The sequence below is a fragment of the Bufo bufo genome, chromosome 2 (assembly GCF_905171765.1).
Source record: "Bufo bufo chromosome 2, aBufBuf1.1, whole genome shotgun sequence".
Lineage (NCBI taxonomy): Eukaryota > Metazoa > Chordata > Amphibia > Anura > Bufonidae > Bufo > Bufo bufo.
In genome coordinates this window covers 51,567,657-51,587,965 of record NC_053390.1, presented here as the reverse complement: position 1 = coordinate 51,587,965, position 20,309 = coordinate 51,567,657, and the positions used below count along the sequence as shown (strand labels likewise).

Sequence of the window (20,309 nt, the reverse complement as noted above, 5' to 3'; positions counted from 1 at the left end):
ATCTCCATTTTCCATTAATTCTTGTGGAATACCTAAAGGGTTAACAACGTTTGTAAAAATCCATTTTTAATAACTTGAGGGGTGTGGTTTCTATTATGTAAGCCTCACAAAGGGACTTCAGACCTGAACTGGTCCTTAACCACCTCAGCCCCCATAGCTTAAACACCCTTAAAGACCAGGCCACTTTTTACACTTCTGACCTACCCTACTTTCACCGTTTATTGCTCGGTCATGCAACTTACCACCCAAATGAATTTTACCTCCTTTTCTTCTCACTAATAGAGCTTTCATTTGGTGGTATTTCATTGCCGCTGACATTTTTACTTTTTTTGTTATTAATCGAAATTTAAAGATTTTTTTGCAAAAAAATGAAATTTTTCACTTTCAGTTGTAAAATTTTGCAAAAAAAACGACATCCATATATAAATTTTGCTCTAAATTTATTGTTCTACATGTCTTTGATAAAAAAAAATGTTTAGGTAAAAAAAAAATGGTTTGGGTAAAAGTTATAGCATTTACAAACTATGGTACAAAAATGTGAATTTCCGCTTTTTGAAGCAGCTCTGACTTTCTGAGCACCTGTCATGTTTCCTGAGGTTCTACAATGCCCAGACAGTACAAACACCCCACAAATGACCCCATTTCGGAAAGTACACACCCTAAGGTATTCGCTGATGGGCATAGTGAGTTCATAGAACTTTTTATTTTTTGTCACAAGTTAGCGGAAAATGCTGATTTATTTTTATTTTATTTTTTTCTTACAAAGTCTCATATTCCACTAACTTGTGAAAAAAATAAAAAGTTCTATGAACTCACTATGCCCATCAGCGAATACCTTTGGGTGTCTTCTTTCCAAAATGGGGTCACTTGTGGGGTAATTATACTGCCCTGGCATTCTAGGGGCCCAAATGTGTGGTAAGGAGTTTGAAATCAAATTCTGTAAAAAATGGCCAGTGAAATCCGAAAGGTGCTCTTTGGAATGTGGGCCCCTTTGCCCACCTAGGCTGTAAAAAAGTGTCACACATGTGGTATCTCCGTATTCAGGAGAAGTTGGGGAATGTGTTTTGTGGTGTCATTTTACATATACCCATGCTGGGTGAGAGAAATATCTTGGTCAAATGCCAACTTTGTATAAAAAAAATGGGAAAAGTTGTCTTTTGCCAAGATATTTCTCTCACCCAGCATGGGTATATGTAAAATGACACCCCAATACACATTCCCCAACTTCTCCTGAATACGGAGATACCACATGTGTGACACTTTTTTGCAGCCTAGGTGGGCAAAGGGGCCCACATTCCAAAGAGCACCTTTCGGATTTCACAGGTAATTTTTTACAGAATTTGATTTCAAACTCCTTACCACACATTTGGGCCCCTAGAATGCCAGGGCAGTATAACTACCCCACAAGTGACCCCATTTTGGAAAGAAGACACCCCAAGGTATTCGCTGATGGGCATAGTGAGTTCATGGAAGTTTTTATTTTTTGTCACAAGTTAGTGGAATATGAGACTTTGTAAGAAAAAAAAAAAAAATCATCATTTTCCACTAACTTGTGACAAAAAATAAAAAATTCTAGGAACTCGGCACGCCCCTCACGGAATACCTTGGGGTGTCTTCTTTCCAAAATGGGGTCACTTGTGGGGTAGTTATACTGCCCTGGCATGCTCGCTCAATTTGGATTGTCGTGTCTGCGTGAATGGAGGAGAGCATGTAAACGTCACGCTTGTCTCTCCATTTCCCCGCGAGCAGCCCTCTCCCCCCTTGCAAGACGGGTGGTAACGAGCCGTTGGGGGAAGCCCCGGCGACTAGGTCGCACGGTGCCACAGGCGCAAATCCGTTCTAGAAACAAATGCCTAAAGAGGGCCACACTTGTGTAGAAATTGTCCACATAAAGATGGTACCCCTTGCCGAATAAGAGTGACACCAAGTCCCAGACTGTCTTCCCACTGCTCCCCAGGTAGTCAGGGCAACTGACCGGCTCCAGGGTCTGATCTTTTCCCTCATAGACACGAAATTTGTGGGTATAGCCTGTGGCCCTTTCACAGAGCTTATACAATTTGACCCCATACCGGGCACGCTTGCTTGGGATGTATTGTTTGAAGCCAAGGCGCCCGGTAAAATGTATTAGGGACTCGTCTATGCAGATGTTTTGCTCTGGGGTATACAAATCTGCAAATTTCTGGTTGAAATGGTCTATGAGGGGCCGAATTTTGTGGAGCCGGTCAAAAGCTGGGTGGCCTCTGGGACGGGAGGTGGTGTTGTCGCTAAAATGCAGGAAACGCAGGATGGTCTCAAATCGTGTCCTGGACATAGCAGCAGAGAACATGGGCATGTGATGAATTGGGTTCGTGGACCAATATGACCGCAATTCATGCTTTTTAGTTAGACCCATGTTGAGGAGAAGGCCCAGAAAAATTTTAATTTCGGAAACTTGGACTGGTTTCCACCGGAAAGGCTGGGCATAAAAGCTTCCCGGGTTGGCGGTTATAAATTGTGTGGCATACCGATTTGTTTCTGCCACAACTAAGTCTAAGAGCTCCGCAGTCAAGAACAGCTCAAAAAATCCCAGTGCCGAACCGATATGAGCCGTCTCAACCCGAACTCCAGACTGGACGGTGAAAGGGGGAACTAATGGTGCGGCTGAAGTTGGTGACTGCCAATCAGGGTTTGCCAGCACCTCAGGGATTCTAGGGGCTCTACGGGCCTGTCTGTGCGGTGGCTGCGACGGGGTAACTATTGCACGTGCCACCGTACCAGCTTCAACTGCCCTTCTGGTGCTCGCCACTTCACCATGTTGTACGGCAGTGCTGGTACTAGGTCCAGGAAGGGCTGCGCTGCTGGTGTATGCCTCACCACGTGATCCGACAGCGACAGCCCCACTCTGCTGCTCTTGAAGCGGATCCTGCATAACCTGTGGTCTAGCGACACGGGGCCGGGTACGCCTGGTTCTATCAGGGACCTCCACCTCCTCGTCCGAACTTTGGGTCAGAGAGCCACTGCTTTCTACAGGTTCATATTCTGACCCGCTAGATTCGTCAGATGAGGGTTCCCATTCCTCATCCGACTGGGTCAGAATCCTGTAGGCCTCTTCAGAAGAATACCCCCTGTTTGCCATTTGGACTACTAAATTTAGGGGTATTCCCTGAGACTACCCAAGAAAAAAAGCAAACCTTTCTTACAAAGGGGAGGCTAGCGAAGTACCGGAGGCCGCTGCGATTGATAAAAAATATCAAAACTGATTTTTTTTATCGCCGCAGCGCGTGTAAAATGAATGTGCAGTGATCAAAAAATATATATTTTTTGTCACTGCGGCGGGGCGGGCGTGGGTGAACGCACGTGTGGGCGACCGATCAGGCCTGATCGGGCAAACACTGCGTTTTGGGTGGAGGGCGAGCTAAGGTGACACTAATACAATTATAGATCTGACTGTGATCAGTTTTGATCACTTACAGATACTATAAAAGTACAAATGCTGATTAGCGATACGCTAATCAGCGAATCAGTGACTGCGGTGCGGTGGGCTGGGCGCTAAACAATCGCTAAACTACCTAACCAAGGGGCCTAAACTATCCCTAAAACCTAACAGTCAATACCAGTGAAAAAAAAAAGTGACAGTTTACACTGATCACTTTTTTCCTTTCACTAGTGATTGACAGGGGCGATCAAAGGGGTGATCAAAGGGTTAATTGGGGTGCAGGGGGGTGATCTGGGGCTACAGTGTACTGTTGGTGCTACTCACAGTTCAGTCTGCTCCTCTGCTGGATCCAACCGACGAAAAGGACCAGCAGAGGAGCAGAGAAGCCATATAACAGATCATATTTACTAATATGATCTGTTATACGGCTTGTGATTCGTTTTTTTGAAAATCGCCAGCCTGCCAGCCAATGATCGTTGCTGGCAGGCTGGTGACGAACTTGTACTTTAACTTTTGCCGGCCCGCGATGCGCATGCGCGGGCCGGCTCTGACCGAAATCTCGCGTCTCGCAAGATGACGCACGGATGCGTCCAAGAGGAATGAATCAACCACCTTCCGGACGCATCCGTGCGTTAGGCGGTCGGGAGGTGGTTAAAAAGTGGGTTTTGGAAATTTTCTGAAAAATTTCAAGATTTGCTTCTAAACTACTAAGCCTTCTAACATCCCCAAAAAATAAAATACCATTTACAAACTGATCTAACCATGAAGTAGACATATGGGAAATGTAAAGTAATAACTATTATATGAGGTATCACTATGTGTTTTAAAAGCAAAGAAATAGAAATTTGAAATGTTGTGAATTTTTCAAAATTTTGGGTAAATTTGGTATTTTTTATAAATAAAAATGAAATATTTCAAATTTACCACCGTCATGAAGTACAATATGTGATGAGAAAAAAATCTCAGAATGGCTTGGATAAGTAAAAGCGTTTTAAAGTTATCACCACATAAAGTGACACATGTCAGATTTGCAAAAATCTGTCTGGTCCTGAAGGTGAAAAATGGCCCGGTCCTTAAGGGGTTAATTACCACTGAGAGCTCATTATGTACCTGGCCAGCAGCAGAGAAGAGGGCTTGGGTGGCCCCATGGGCATCGTCCCACCAGGAAATTTCTCTGTAAGGTCTATGGCCAATCTGCCCCTGGTAGTAAGAGGAAACTTCCTACTTTGTTGAGACATCAGCATATAATGTGACTAAAGGGGTTTGGCTGTCTTCCAGCCAGCGCTCCAAGAGCACACTCCCTAAGTCTAGTCCTTTTGAGAATATCATCCCCCCCCCTTCAGCCTCGTACCGCTCCATCCCCATCTGCATCATGTACCGGCTCCATGGACACTGCACTCACAAGAACATTTGCAGCAGTCCTTGAGGTCAAGCTACTCCTACTCCACATGCTCTACTAACAGGGATTATCAAATGTCTGTTCGGGGGTCACATTTCAGTCTAATAAAGATGCTTCCTCTCCTCCAAGTGCAGCAGTACGCTCCTCCTCTCCCAGCCAGGGACAGTACAGGGGGAAATAAACTGGTCTCTTCGTACTTCTTCTTTCCTTGAGTCCTCACTGCCACGTGTCTCCCACCCTAATCAATAAGTGTAGAATCAAGGGAATGCAGAAGTATGGAGGAGGGAATGTTTCAACTTTGTAGGCTGGGACAGAACCAGCAGAGACATCTCATCAATATGGACGAGTTAATGACAGCTGTATTGTACCACTACAGGCTTAGATAAGCAAGATAGTAGTACTATACACACACACATAATGCAGACTGAATGCAGCTCCCCTTTCTCTCCCTGGTCTCTGGGGGAGGCACTGTACTACATCACTTTCTGGAGACTGTAGTAAGCTATGACATTTCTCAGTCAATTGACTCCCATTCATTCTAGCACACATACCCTGCTGGACCGTCTACACAGGAAGTGTGTGTTTCCAATATGGCCACCCCTAGGGATGTTGTCAAAACTAGAAGCTAAATAGTGATAACATTTACTCCATTAACCGGTCAGAATTTTTTCCCCTTTTGTTTTTTACTCCCTGCCTTCCGAGAGTCAAAACTTTTTTATGTTTCTGTTCTCATAGCCATATGCTTTCTACCAGCATCATTATTCCATGCAATATATCATGAAGCTGCAAAAAGTGGTGAAATGGGGGGAAAAAACTCAATTCCGCCATTGGTTTTTGAGTTTCATATTTATGTCATTTACTGGCCAGGGGAAATTCTTTATTCTGTAGGTCAGTAGGATTACAATGATACCAAATGTATACACTACTTCGCGCACCATAAGATACACGTAGGAAAATATGAAAAAAATATTTTTCATCAGACTTTAGAACAGACCCCCAATCTTCATCAGACTCCCAAATCAGATGCCCAATCTTCATCAGACCTCAGGTCAGGCGCCCAATCTTCATCGGACCTCAGGTCAGACGGCCAATTCTTAATCGGACCTCAAGTCAGGCGCCCAATCTTCTTTGGACCTCAGATCAGACCCCCAAATCAGGCCGCCATTCCTCATCAGACTTTAGACTAGACCCCCAAGTCAGACCTCAGAACTTGTTTCTCCTGATCCGGACAGAGCCATCACTCGCACATCCACCATGCTCTTTCTGCACTCACCGCCCTCTGGTCTTTTTCTGCGGGCACCGCATGTTGTGCTGTGACCTGATGTTGGACAGCATCAGGTCGAAGTGCATTCTTACGCTGTGCAATGTCAGGTCATAGCATGCTGCGCCGGCAGAAGAATACCAGGGAGCGGTGAGTACAGCCAGTGCTGTACTCACCGCTCCCTGGTCCTACTGGATACCAGTGAGTGCTTACATAATGGTCTGCTCCTAGACTTTGTCTAAAAAGTGTCACAAATTGTCACAATTTTGGTGCGATCCGACTTACTTGGGGTTTCTATGCTTTCTTCCAGCTTGCTTGACGAGGGTGGGGCTTAGTTGGAAAGAGCTGGTGTTAGCTGGAAGGGTCCATTTTACACCAAAATTGCACCACAATTCTGGCATAAAATTCTGTCTCAAAGAAAGCCAACCAATAGTTGGTATAGCGTTAGCCAAAAGCGTCCATAGCTCCACCACATTTATCATTCAGCCTTAACTGCTGTAATAATTCTGGTGCAGGTCTAGACAGCTGGTCTAAGCCTACATCATCTTTAGGATTTGTAAATCTGGGCTGCTATGCTCCTATTAAGCCCTGCCTGAGTCTTGCCACAGAACGGCTATCTACATAGCTTTAGTGTCCCCATAACAAGTCTAGAATACTAACTGATGGTCACTATGGACCTGAATACGTCTTTGGATCATGTACTGTTTTTTAGTTAAAACTTCACTTTTATTGTTTTATTTAGAAACATAGAAACATAGAATGTGTCGGCAGATAAGAACCATTTGGCCCATCTAGTCTGCCCAATATATCTGAATACTATGGATATCCCCTGGCCCTATCTTATATGAAGGATAGCCATATGCCTATCCCATGCACGCTTAAACCCCTTCACTGTATTTGCAGCTACCACTTCTGCAGGAAGGCTATTCCATGCATCCACTACTCTCTCAGTAAAGTAATACTTCCTTATATTACTTTTAAACCTTTGCCCCTCTAATTTAAAACTGTGTCCTCTTGTGGTAGTTTTTCTTCTTTTAAATATGCTCTCCTCCTTTACCGAGTTGATTCCCTTTATGTATTTAAAAGTTTCTATCATATCCCCTCTGTCTCTTCTTTCTTCCAAGCTATACATGTTAAGGCCCTTTAACCTTTCCTCGTAAGTTTTATCCTGCAATCCATGTACTAGTTTAGTAGCTCTTCTCTGAACTCTCTCTAGAGTATCTATATCCTTCTGGAGATATGGCCTCCAGTACTGCGCACAATACTCCAAGTGAGGTCTCACCAGTGTTCTGTACAGCGGCATAAGCACTTCACTCTTTCTACTGCTTATACCTCTCCCTATACATCCAAGCATTCTGCTGGCATTTCGTGCTGCTCTATTACATTGTCTTCCCACCTTTAAGTCTTCTGAAATAATTACTCCTAAATCCCTTTCCTCAGATACTGAGGTCAGGACTGTGTCAAATATTCTATATTCTGCCCTTGGGTTTTTACGCCCCAGGTGCATTATCTTGCACTTATCCACATTAAATTTCAGTTGCCAGAGTTCTGACCATTCTTCTAGTTTTCCTAAATCCTTTTCCATTTGGCGTTTCCCTCCAGGAACATCAACCCTGTTACATATCTTTGTGTCATCAGCAAAAAGACACACCTTCCCATCGAGGCCTTTTGCAATATCACTTATGAAGATATTAAACAAAATTGGTCCCAGTACAGATCCCTGTGGAACCCCACTGGTAACATGACCTTGTTTTGAATGTTCTCCATTGACTACAACCCTCTGTTGTCTGTCACTCAGCCACTGCCTAATCCATTCAACAATATGGGAGTCCATGCTCAATGACTGCAGTTTATTGATAAGTCTTCTATGTGGGACAGTGTCAAAAGCCTTACTAAAATCTAGATATGCGATGTCTACTGCACCTCCACCGTCTATTATTTTAGTCACCCAGTCAAAAAAATCTATAAGATTTGTTTGACATGATCTCCCTGAAGTAAACCCATGTTGTTTTTCATCTTGCAATCCATGGGATTTTAGATGTTCCACAATCCTATCCTTTAATAGGGTTTCCATTAATTTGCCTACTATTGATGTCAGACTCACTGGTCTATAGTTGCTCGATTCCTCCCTACTACCTTTCTTGTGAATGGGCACGACATTTGCCAATTTCCAATCTTCCGGGACGACTCCTGTTACTAATGATTGGTTAAATAAATCTGTTAGCGGTTTCGCCAGCTCACCACTAAGCTCTTTTAATAATTTTGTGTGTATCTCATCAGGCCCCTGTGACTTATTTGTCTTCACCTTAGACAGCAAACTTAGAACATCTTCCTCTGTAAAGATACATGCATCAAATGATTTATTAGTCATCCTTTCTAGTGGAGGTCCTTCTCCTTTTTCTTTTGTAAAAACTGAACAGAAGTATTCATTAAGGCAGTCGGCTAGCCCTTTATTCTCTTCTACATACCTTCCGTCCTTTGTTTTTAATTTAGTTATTCCTCGTTTTAATTTCCTTTTTTCATTTATATATCTGAAGAATGTCTTATCCCCTTTTTTTATAGACTGAGCTAGTTTTTCTTCTGCCTGCGCTTTAGAAGTTCTTATAACTTGCTTGGCCTCTCTCTGCCTAATCTTGTAGATTTCCTTATCTTCATTGCTCTGGGTTTTTTTTATAATTACAAAATGCTAGCTTTTTATTTTTAATGATTTGGGCCACTTCTGCTGAGTACCACAGTGGTCTCTTCCTTTTTTTGCTTTTACTGACAAGTCTAATGCAATTTTCTGTTGCCTTCAATAATGCACCTTTTAAGTAGTCCCATTTCTCCTGGACTCCATGTAATCCGTTCCAGTCTGATAAGGACTCATTTATGACTAATTTCATTTTTTAAAAGTCTGTTTTTCTAAAATCTAAAACTTTTGTTTTTGTGTGGTGGGACTCTTTCACAGTTCTTATATTAAACCACACTGACTGGTGATCACTAGATCCCAAGGTTTCGCCTACAATGACATCATATACCGAATCCCCATTTGTGAATACCAAATCCAAAATGGCCTCCCTCCGGGTTGGCTCCTCAACCACTTGTTGTAGAGATAACCCCAGTAGGGAATTTAGAATATCTGTACTCCTGGTAGAACTTGCTATTTTGGTTTTCCAGTTTATATCTGGAAGATTGAAATCTCCCATAATGATAACTTCTCCTTTCATTGTCATTTTAGCTATTTCTTCAACTAGTAGATCATCTAGTTCTTTAACTTGACCAGGTGGTCTATATATCACACCTACACGAGTTACTGCATGGTTAGCAAACTGCAACGTAACCCAAACTGACTCTATGTTGGCCTCACCAACTTGTATTAGGTTAGATTTAATGCTATCTTTCACATACAGGGCCACTCCTCCTCCTTTCTTGCCTTCTCTGTCTCTTCTGTATAAAGAGTACCCTGGTATGGTTATGTCCCAGTCATTTCTTTCATTAAACCATGTCTCCGTAACAGCCACTAAATCTACATTCTCAGATGCCATTATTGACCCAAGTTCATTGATTTTTTTACCTAAACTGCGAGCATTTGTAGACAGGACTCTGAGCTTATCATTTCTTAACCTCTGTGCTTCTGACCTGTTCTGGCATTGTTTCGGGGGGCAATTGGACTCTTTTATTTTTACTCTTTTGCCCCCCCTTCCTAGTTTAAATACTCTTCCGCAAATTCTTGGAGTTGTTCACTAAGTACATTTGTTCCTTTGAGAGAAAGATGCAAACCATCTTTTTTGTACAGTTCCTTTCTATTCCAAGTAGAGCTATCATGAGAAACAAAGCCAAATCCTTGCTCTTGACACCATTTACCAAGCCATATGTTGAACTCCTTTATGCGCCTCTGCCTATCATTCTGAACATAATGCACAGGCAGAACTTCAGAAAATGAAATGGTGGATGCAAAATCCTGTACGTCATTACCAAGTGGGATAAAAGATTTTTTCACCTCTGACACTTCATTGCAAGCCAGGTCATTTGTCCCTAGATGGACAAGAACATCCACTTCCCCTTCCTGCTTTGCTTGCTTAACAATATTAATAATACGTCTTCTATCTCTTCTAGCAGTAGCCCCAGGGAGACATCTCACAAAACCATTTTCTTTAAGCTCCACACTTCTTATGATTGAATCACCCAGCAACAGCTGCTTCCTTTGAGACTTCACTTTATCTTTTTTGTTGCATACATTAGACATAGGAGTCGATGGTTTCTCACCCTCTATGCTTGAGTCCATATCCATGTTGTCCTTACATTCTGAGAGTGCTGCAAATGAATTATGGAGAACCACCGACTGAAGGACATGTCTTCTATCCACCACTCTAAGTCTTCCAGAACCTACATTAACCCATCTGCCATATCTGGGGGTCCATTTAATACACTTTGTCATTTCTTATCTCTATATAAACATCAACACTCTATAGACAGTTTAAAATTATCAGTGGTGCGGGCTGGCTCAGTCTTATTGTTTATATTATTAACTATTTTTTGTATCACAGTTGTTTTTGGCCTGTTTTTGGCCTTTTTTTCGGTGTTCCTACTACTGTCACCTGTGTAGCTATTTGTATGCCCCTATGGTGAGGATCGCTGCCTTCATCTATGGGGTCAGTGGTATAGTCTTTGCTAAGTTGCCACTTGTTATCATCACCACCACTGCTACTTATATACACCTTTTGTTTCCTATCAGCTGATATTATCAGCCTATATTATGGCTATATCTGCAGCCCCCTGTGTAATCATACATCCGCTCGTATATTTGAGCTTGCCCGCTAGCACTGTCTAAAACTTAACACTCAGACACCCCGCATCCCGACATGTTTCGCTGGGTGAACCAGCGTCTTCAGGGGATCATGCAGGTGTGTGACTCTATATTTAGGCTAGCCAAAGATCCCAAGGTGCAGTAGATCCCACATAACTGAGCCAACTAAGGAGTCTCAGTGGCCCCTTAAGAAGGCTAGTCACAGAGTCCCAATGCCAGACACAGAGGCCCTATTAACAAGCAGAGATCCAACATAAATGGGCAATGATCCCAAGTGTCCAATGACTTTGCATTACAAGATTGTTATACGCCAAGCTTGGATGTATCATGGTCAGAGTTGACATTCATTCTATCAAGTAACTTGTCAACATACATGAAGTAAACTGGAATGAGCTCAAAGCAAATGGGAAATTAAAGGTGTTCAATACTTTTGAAACACATGTTGCCCTTTTAGTGTTTCAAGAAATCACTGTCCCTACAGGCCCCATGGCCATAAAGAAATAACCATCCTCTTGGAAGGTCATGGAATTTTTCCATTCTCGTGTAACTAACTGTGGATGATGACAAGGAAAAGTTTTTATGAGAAGGGAAACACTGATTTATGCAGTGACGTGTCATGTGATATCCAGTGACTGCGGGCGGTCAGACTTGTCCAGAAGGTTGTCGCACGTATCATGTTCTTAAAGGAAAATTCAGTATATGTTGATATCTTTATAAAAAAAAAATAATAATTCTCCTAGAAGCAAATAATACAGATATACCAACATACTGTACTTCCGTGCATATGGAAAAATTCATACGCAGGCATTCACACATAAGTACATTTCCACATATGTAATAAGAGCTAAATGTACATATACATAAATGCTCTCTGCCTGTACTACGTGTGCTGTACTGCTCTCTACCTGTACTACATGTACTGTACTGCTTTCTCCCTATACTGCATGTAATGTACTGCTCTCTACTTGTACCACATAACCCGTATAGTATACTGCTCTGTACTTGTACTACATGTACTGCACTCCTCTCTACCTGTACTACATGTACTGCACTGCTCTCTACCTGTACTACATGTACTGCACTCCTCTCTACCTGTACTACATGTACTGCACTGCTCTCTACCTGTACTACATGTACTGTACTGCTCTCTGCCTGTACTACATGTACTGCACTGCTCTCTACCTGTACTACATGTACTGTACTGCTCTCTGCCTGTACTACATGTACTGCACTGCTCTCTACCTGTACTACATGTACTGCACTGCTCTCTACCTGTACTACATGTACTGCACTGCTCTCTGCCTGTACTACATGTACTGCACTGCTCTCTACCTGTACTACATGTACTGCACTGCTCTCTACCTGTACTACATGTACTGCACTGCTCTCTACCTGTACTACATGTACTGTACTGCTCTCTACCTGTACTACATGTACTGCACTGCTCTCTACCTGTACTACATGTACTGCACTGCTCTCTGCCTGTACTACATGTACTGCACTGCTCTCTGCCTGTACTACATGTACTGCACTGCTCTCTACCTGTACTACATGTACTGCACTGCTCTCTACCTGTACTACATGTACTGCACTGCTCTCTTCCTGTACTACATGTACTGTGCTTCTCTGTACCTGTACTACATGTACTGTACTTCTCTCTACCTGTACCTCATGTACTGTACAGCTCTCTGCCTGTACTATATGTACTGTACTTCTCTCTACCTGTACTACATGTACTGTACTGCTCTCTACCTGTACTACATGTACTGCACTGCTCTCTACCTGTACTACATGTACTGTACTGCTCTCTACCTGTACTAGATATACTGTACTGCTCTCTACCTGTACTACATGTACTGTACTGCTCTCTACCTGTACTACATGTACTGTACTGCTCTCTACCTGTACTACATGTACTGTACTGCTCTCTACCTGTACTACATGTACTGCACTGCTCTCTACCTGTACTAGATATACTGTACTGCCCTCTATCTGTATTATGTGCGCTGTACTGCTCTTTACCTACACTGCATGCACTGTACTGCACTATACCTGTACTGCATGTACTGCGCTGCTCCCTTCCTGTAATACATGTACTTTACTGTTCTCTACATGTACTGTACTGTTTTGTACCTGTACTACATGTATTAAGGGTCATATTTAGAGTTTATGCTGCCCTAGGCAGTGCCATCCCCCTCCATACAATTTAGATAGCTGATGGCCAAACACTCCCTAGGCCGTCAGCTATTCCCTGAACTTTTCCATACACGTGCACTCTGTCACACTTTGCCACACTGCTAAAAACAATCTACAAAACACCACAGGGCAGATTACTGTATACTAAGGGTCCATTCACATATCCGTAGTGTATTGCGGATCCGCAATACACCCGGCTGGCACCCCCATAGAACTGCATATTCTTGTCCGCAATTGAGGACAAGGAAAGAACAAGTTTTTTTTTTTTTTTTTCGGGAGCCGCGGCCCGGAAGATCGGGGCCACGCTCCGGGAAATGCGCATCTCTTCCGGCCCCATAGAGAATGAATGGGTCCGGATTCGTTCCGCAACGTTGCGGAAAGGATCCGGACCCATTCTACGGACGTGTGAATGGACCCTAAGGCTTACATTTCCTACGCCAGTGTTACTAAGTTACCCACTAGAGTTAGGTGCATCTAATATAGTAAGAGGCGTACACCTCCTAATAAATTAGGCGCCTCTTTCAGCTGTCCATGCAACAAAATACGAAACAATGCCAGCTCTGAGCGCTGCCAAATTCTGTTCTGCTAACAAGGGTAACGTCCGAGATGAGATCAGAAATTCTCACTCCTACGCACACTACAAAACCATACAAGTCACTATATGGCAGATGTGTAAGGCCTCATGCACACGGCCGTTGTTTGGGTCCGCATCCGAGCCGCCATTTTGGCGGCTCGGATGAGGACCCATTCACTTCAATGGAGCCGCAAAAGATGCGGACAGCACTTCGTGTGCTGTCCGCATCCGTTGCTCCGTTCCGTGGCTCCGCAAAAAAAAAACAGAACATGTTCTATTCTTGTCCGTTTTGCAGACAAGAATAGGCATTTCTACAATGGGCCGCCCGTTCTGCAAATTGCGGAAGGCACACGGGCGGCTTCCGTTTTTTTTGCGGTTCCGCGGTTTGCGGACCGCAAAAAACGGAACGGTCGTGTGCATGAGGCCTAAGGCTGAGTTCACATTTCAGTTATTTGGTCAGTTATTTCGGGCAGTTATTGTGAGTCAAAGACACTGAACAGATACAATTCATAATCACCTTTTCTCGGTGTAGGCTTCACTATTGGTTTTGGTTAACAATAACTGATCCAAATAACTGACCAATGTGAACTCAGCCTAAGCAGAAAATCCTCATGAGACTGTGTATATAGAGATAGCTGTCAATTACTGCTAGGACGACCATGATGTTTATTTTTTAATTTTTTAAATTGTTTTATATTTTATGTGTGGCAGCCTTGTGTCATTCAGGAGGACTGAGGCTGCCACACACACTATATTGCTCTGCCGATCCTCGGCAGGGGAAGCTGGTGCATGCCCAGAATTGCGTGCTTCCAGGTTTTTGAGCTCCTACCTGGCGTCTATGGTGCCTACTGCGCTCGCAAGCGAGCACTATCTTTACAGACCCACCTTGCACCGTATATGTATGACATTGGGCGGGAAGGGGTTAAATGTATAAATTACAAGTTTTGCTGAATATTTTCTCAATAAAACTATACATCAATCTGCTCAGTTTCTGTTCTATAACATGCTGCCTGCAGATTGCACTGCATTTTTATGGTGATAGGTTCCCTTTAAGTTTGGCGGCAGCAGATTATGGCCTCATGCACACGGGCGTTGTTTGGGTCCGCATCCAAGCCGCCATTTTTGCGGCTCGGATGCAGACCCATTCACTTCAATGGGGCCGCAAAAGATGCGGACAGCACTCCGTGTGCTGTCTGCATCCGTTGCTCTGTTCCCTGGCTACGCAAAAAAAAATAGAACATGTCCTATTCTTGTCCGTTTTGCGGACAAGAATAGGCATTTCTACAATGGGCTGCCCATTGCGTTCCGCAAATTGCGGAAGACACACGGGCGGCTTCCGTTTTTTGCGGATCCGCGGTTTGCGGACCACAAAAAAACGGAATGGTCGTGTGCATGAGGCCTATATCTGATGACTGGGGTCCCCACAATAGGAGATCCTGGGATCAGGCTTTCAACAGGAAATCCTTTTAGCAAAGATGGATTGTCCAAATGGGTCTCTAATGTGATTTATTTATGATTTATGTGATTTTCCATGAAATCAATAACATCCACTATTTACGAATTTCCAGTAACTTATATCCGTTCATTTTATCTGCTTGTGAAATGCTATGTTTGACCAAAAATGGACATTTCCTTCAGGCCTCTTTCACACGAATGTGTGCGCTCCGTGGCCGTATTGCGGACCGCATTTGCGGATCCGCAATACACGGGCGCTGTTCCATAGGCATTCCGCATCACAGATGCGGACCCATTCACTTTCCGCAAATCCAGAGACGCGGAACGGAACCTTACGGAAGCACTACGGAGTGCTTCCGTGGGGTTTTGTCTCGTACTTCCGTTCCGCAAAGAGATAGAACATGTCCTATCTTTTTGCAGAACGGGCGGATCGCGGACCTATTAAAGTGAATGGGTTCGCGATCCGCTGCGGCTGCCCCACGGTTGGTGTTCATGCATTGCAGCCCGCAAATTGCACGCCGCAGCATGGCCACGGGGCGCACACATTCGTGTGCAAGAGGACTTAGGGTGGGTTCACATGTAGGTTTTAGTTAGCGTTTTTCTGCAGTTTTTGATGCTTTTTTTGCAGGAAAACACCAGCTCCAGATATTAGCTGAAGGTATATGGGAAATATAAAATGCAAAACATTTTGTTTCATTATTTATTTTTTTGTTCAATATGTGCCATTTTTTGTCTTTCTGGCTTTTTCTTTAAATGTAGCCTGCTGGGGCTCTCGCTGTTTTTTCAGGTGTTTTCCCACCAGATGGGACCTACACTATTGCAGTGGCTGGGTTTGGGGTGGCCCTAAAGCTATGTTGGATCCCCTGGACACCATCGAGGTGTCACCATGTTTTGCTGCTCTCTGGAGGAGATGGTAAGGCGTGGTGCACCCCAATGGGAAATAAGTCCAGAGAGTCAGGGTCTGCAAGGAACCAGTGGGCTTCTTTACTGGTGAAATTTAGGTGCAAAACAATACAGGCAAAGCACTGGGCTGTCTTCTCCAGTCTCCTGCATAGTAGAAGTAGGGCTTGATGCTGAGGAAAGGTCCTGAGCTAGCTGTCCCTCTCTTTCTCTCTCTCTCTCAGGGGGCTGATACCCTGGCCAGAAGTTGGAGGCCCACGGTCTGTTGCTCAGTAGTCTGGTTGGCTCCTTGGTCAGACAGCTGGTGACTATGGTCTGTGGCTCAGCATCCCCATCTCAGAGTCTTCTTCTGGTCGCTCATGTAGTCCGGCAGAGACTCTTCTAAGCACTGATTCCTAACTCAAAGACCAAAGAAGGGAAAAGGCTAGCACAAATAAATAAATATAAACTTTATTGAAGTCTCAACACGAGACAAAATATGATAAAATACAGATAAAAGACAGTGCTGTGGTGGGTATAGAGCACACAAGAAGAAATACGGCACCACTAGTCTATACGCATATACATATAAATATCCAGACTAATGAAATCATGTAGATAGCATAATATATAAATGACATGAACCGGTTATCTAAAAAATGAGGCCAAGCCCGGCTAACAAAATAGGATGGAGATCGAAAACAGTACAAAGAGTATAAAGTGCAAGGTGCAAACATACATAGTACATGGATCACAAATACTGAGCTAACCACAATGGAGCCATGACATGAGTACCTGAGTGGTGAACCGGATACCCCAATGCACGTTTCACGTAAAGCCTCATATTTTGTCTTGTGTTGAGACTTCAATAAAGTTTATATTTATTTATTTGTGCTAGCCTTTTCCCTTCTTTGGTGTTTGACTTTGCGTGCAGGTTTGGCACGGGAACTCACCTCTGTGAGTCATTTATTGGTGTTGACTGATTCCTAACTGCAGCACACTAGGGGCTCTAACTGCTCTCCTTATATACAGTTTCTGGCTGAACTAGAAGCTTCTAGTGGGAGCAGTGGAGTAGAGAAACTCAGCCCAAACAAATACAATGTTACAACTCCCGTCTCTCATAGACTTGCATTAGAGCTTCAATAATACTCAATGACAATTTCTCCAGACAAAAACAAGTCTTCAAAAATAATAACATAGCAGCACCTGGCATTCAAAAGGTCAGTCTGTCTGGTTTTGGTGGTAAATAGGTCTGGCTTTTTCCCCCCAAAACATGCTTTAAACCTTATGGTAGCTGTGAAAAATTACCAGCTTCTCATTACTAGCTAGAAAGTCCCAAAGGTCTCTCAGTATTAATTAACCCTTTGACTTGCCTCTCCTGGGCTTAAGTCTACAAAATTCTGGGCAATGTACAATCCAGCTATATTTTACTCTGATTAAAAATACTAGGCAGATGGGCGGGAGTGAACGATCCAAAAGGGGCAGCCATTGTCCCAAATGTACAATGCAATAGCTAGTTAGACCAGCACCTCCAAACTATGTATAAAGGAAGTTTTCATGCAGAGCATGCCGCCATTTTAAAAGAACACCATTGAGTTATAGCGGACAGGACACTGCCCCTGAGCTGTGATAGAGATCTGCAACAGAACGGACACAACCCCTGAGCTGTGATGGGGAAAGAGCTGCAGCAGAAAGGACATGCTTCCTGAGCTGTGATAGGTAGAGAGATGCAGCAGAAGGGACACACCCTGAGCTGTGATAGGAAGAGAGTTGCAGCAGAAAGGACATAGATACCCCCTGAGCTGTGGTAGGGAGAGAGCTGTAACAGAAAGGGCACAACCCCTGAGAAAGGACATGCACCCTGAGAAAGGACATGCCCTCTGAGCTGCCAGTTTGAATTAAATCTGCTAGGGCAATCGGGGTAAGGAATGGGGAGAACTCTGGATCCATGTGCGGTACAGGGCTGGCTAGCCTTGTTAAAAAAAAAAAAAAGACCATCATGTACTATATGATGTCAGATTTTTATTTTTTTACATTAATCATGACATAACCCCTATAGAAAAAATGGCAGGACCAAAGAAGCACCTGTGTGTCCTGCAAGTCATATTTCCCATAGACCTTCAGCTAATATCTGGAGCTGCTGTTTTACTACAAAAAAAAGTCAACGGCAAAAACCTACATATGAACCCACCCTAAAGCAGTCTCTTTTTCACCACTTACCGTAGTGTGGATTGGCATCAACTGCAATCACTGATCCCATGCCATTAGCTATATGTAACAATGTGTGACAACGGATTATGTGCTAATATATATTTTTCTTTTTCTTTTTTACCTATTAGTTAATACATTTTTTGAAAGAAAACATCCGACCTCCTGAAAGTTGTGTCCATCTAGCTAAAAAAAGCCCAAAGACCGAGGTAAATGAAGAAACTCAGCAATTAGAAGAGACCAAAATTTGCCTTTCAGAATCTGAAGATGTCATCAAGTATACTAGTGATATCAGTGAAGGCAATGAGGCAACCAAAGCGCTTGTATCTTCTGAATACTGTCCAGAAAATGGAAATGTCGGTTATAGGTCCCAAACTGTGAATGGTGGACTTGAAACAACAGACACCATTTTAGAGATTAAGGATAGTGAACATGCAGTTATAGATAAGGGATCACAAATGGTGCAAAATGAGTTTCAAACTTTTGACGATGATGCACAAATTCCAGAAAATAAATTACAACTTGAGGAAAATTCCTCAGAAATTTTAAAAAACAGATCACATTGTGAGTCAAAAATTGTGGAAAATGAGTCACAAATTGTGGACAGTGGACCACAAATAATAGATAATGCATCACAACTTGAACTCAATAGATCCAAAGTTGATTGTGGATCACAGAGTGGAGATGAGGCTTCCCAAATTTTGGATATTGTTTCAGAAACTGTGATTATTGGAGCGCAAATTGTGAATTGTGCATCACTCTTTGAGGATGTTGGGTCCCCAGCTGTTATTTTTGGTGCGCATATTATCGATGATGGATCACCAGAGGAGGATGTCACATTAGAAATTATGGACATTGGACTACAAACTGTGGTTCTTGAATCTCCATTTTTAGAGAACTGTAATTTTTGTAAGAAAAAAGATGATTCCACTGACAATCCACAAGAAAGTGAAATCCTTCAAATTATCGGCAGCCCTCATTTAGTTGATCCCACCAGAAATTCGATGATAGGTCACCCTTTAACAGGAGAAAATGAATTGGACTTGGATAAAATGTTTGTCTTAAATGATCCCACAACGCACAGGAGTCCTAAAGAACAATTCAATGATTTGATTCTCAAAAATAATACAACTGTAGAAGACATCAAAGGAGCTTCTGGAATTACGGGAGATCAAAACGTGTTGGGTCACAAAGTCAAGGATGAAATTAATATCATAAAGGAAGCCAACCAGCAGTCTTCTGTCCATAACTTCATTAAAGGGGATTGTGAAATGAGTAATCATATTTCTAAGGAAAATTTCCAAGGAGATGTTGTCAAAAGACCCTTGGGTGGTTGTGTTCAAAAGGCTAAAAGCCTCGTGAAGACCATGGCTGGCAAGGACAATAATAAAACTGAAATGAAAAAAGTACATTCGCTGCATGTCAAGGATTACATTCCAAATTCTAATGAGCTGTCACAAGTGCACAGAGACCCTCATACAATTAGAGCAGGAGGAGGAGCAGGTGGAGGAGGTGTTGGTGGTGGGTCTGGTCAAGCTCACACGAGCACCCTTGACCAGACTAATAGAGGAGTCAGCTGCTCGACACATTTAATGGGCTCTACAAACCTGCTGGAAAAGAGCACAGAGAACAAAATGGTAAAGAAAAAATTTAAATCCAGTGGGAAAGAACCAATCAAGGACTCGAATAAGGAAGCGGAGACATTGGATGTCAATGAGGTCTTCAACCCTGATGAGGAGAAGAGGCTCAAAAGGGTAAATAGCATTGAGGGAACAGTGGCCAAAGACATCAAAAAAGGTGAGAAAAATTACACTCTGTATACATGTCTGTATATTTGGTTCAGAAAAGAAGTGACAGATGTAGACTTGTACCTGAAGTGAAGAAGAATACATTGAAGGATCTAGGTTAGCCTGAGGGACAACCCTACAAGATACATAGCCATTTTAATATTATATATATTATGTGTGGTTGGTCAGCTTCTACTTGACTGTTTTGAAAACTATGAAAGCTATGGAAGGGTTGAGAGATCTACAGCCATTGGTTTTTATGGATACCCAAAGCAAAAGTAAAAACTTCTGCCCGTTCCTCTTTTGAAATTGACCAGACAGCTGTGTAACTATGATCTGAGCTCCCACC

At 43.1% G+C, this 20,309-nt stretch overlaps 1 protein-coding gene across 1 annotated transcript in view; it reads left to right on the top strand.

Moving 5' to 3' along the window:
- ALPK2 (alpha kinase 2) overlaps window positions 1–20,309 on the top strand; it is a 151,407-nt gene that overhangs the window by 54,386 nt on the left and 76,712 nt on the right. Inside the window, exon 3 of the mRNA XM_040421072.1 lies at window positions 18,305–19,970. Coding sequence (XP_040277006.1) covers window positions 18,305–19,970 — 1,666 coding nt within the window. The remainder of the gene's footprint in view (window positions 1–18,304; window positions 19,971–20,309) is intronic.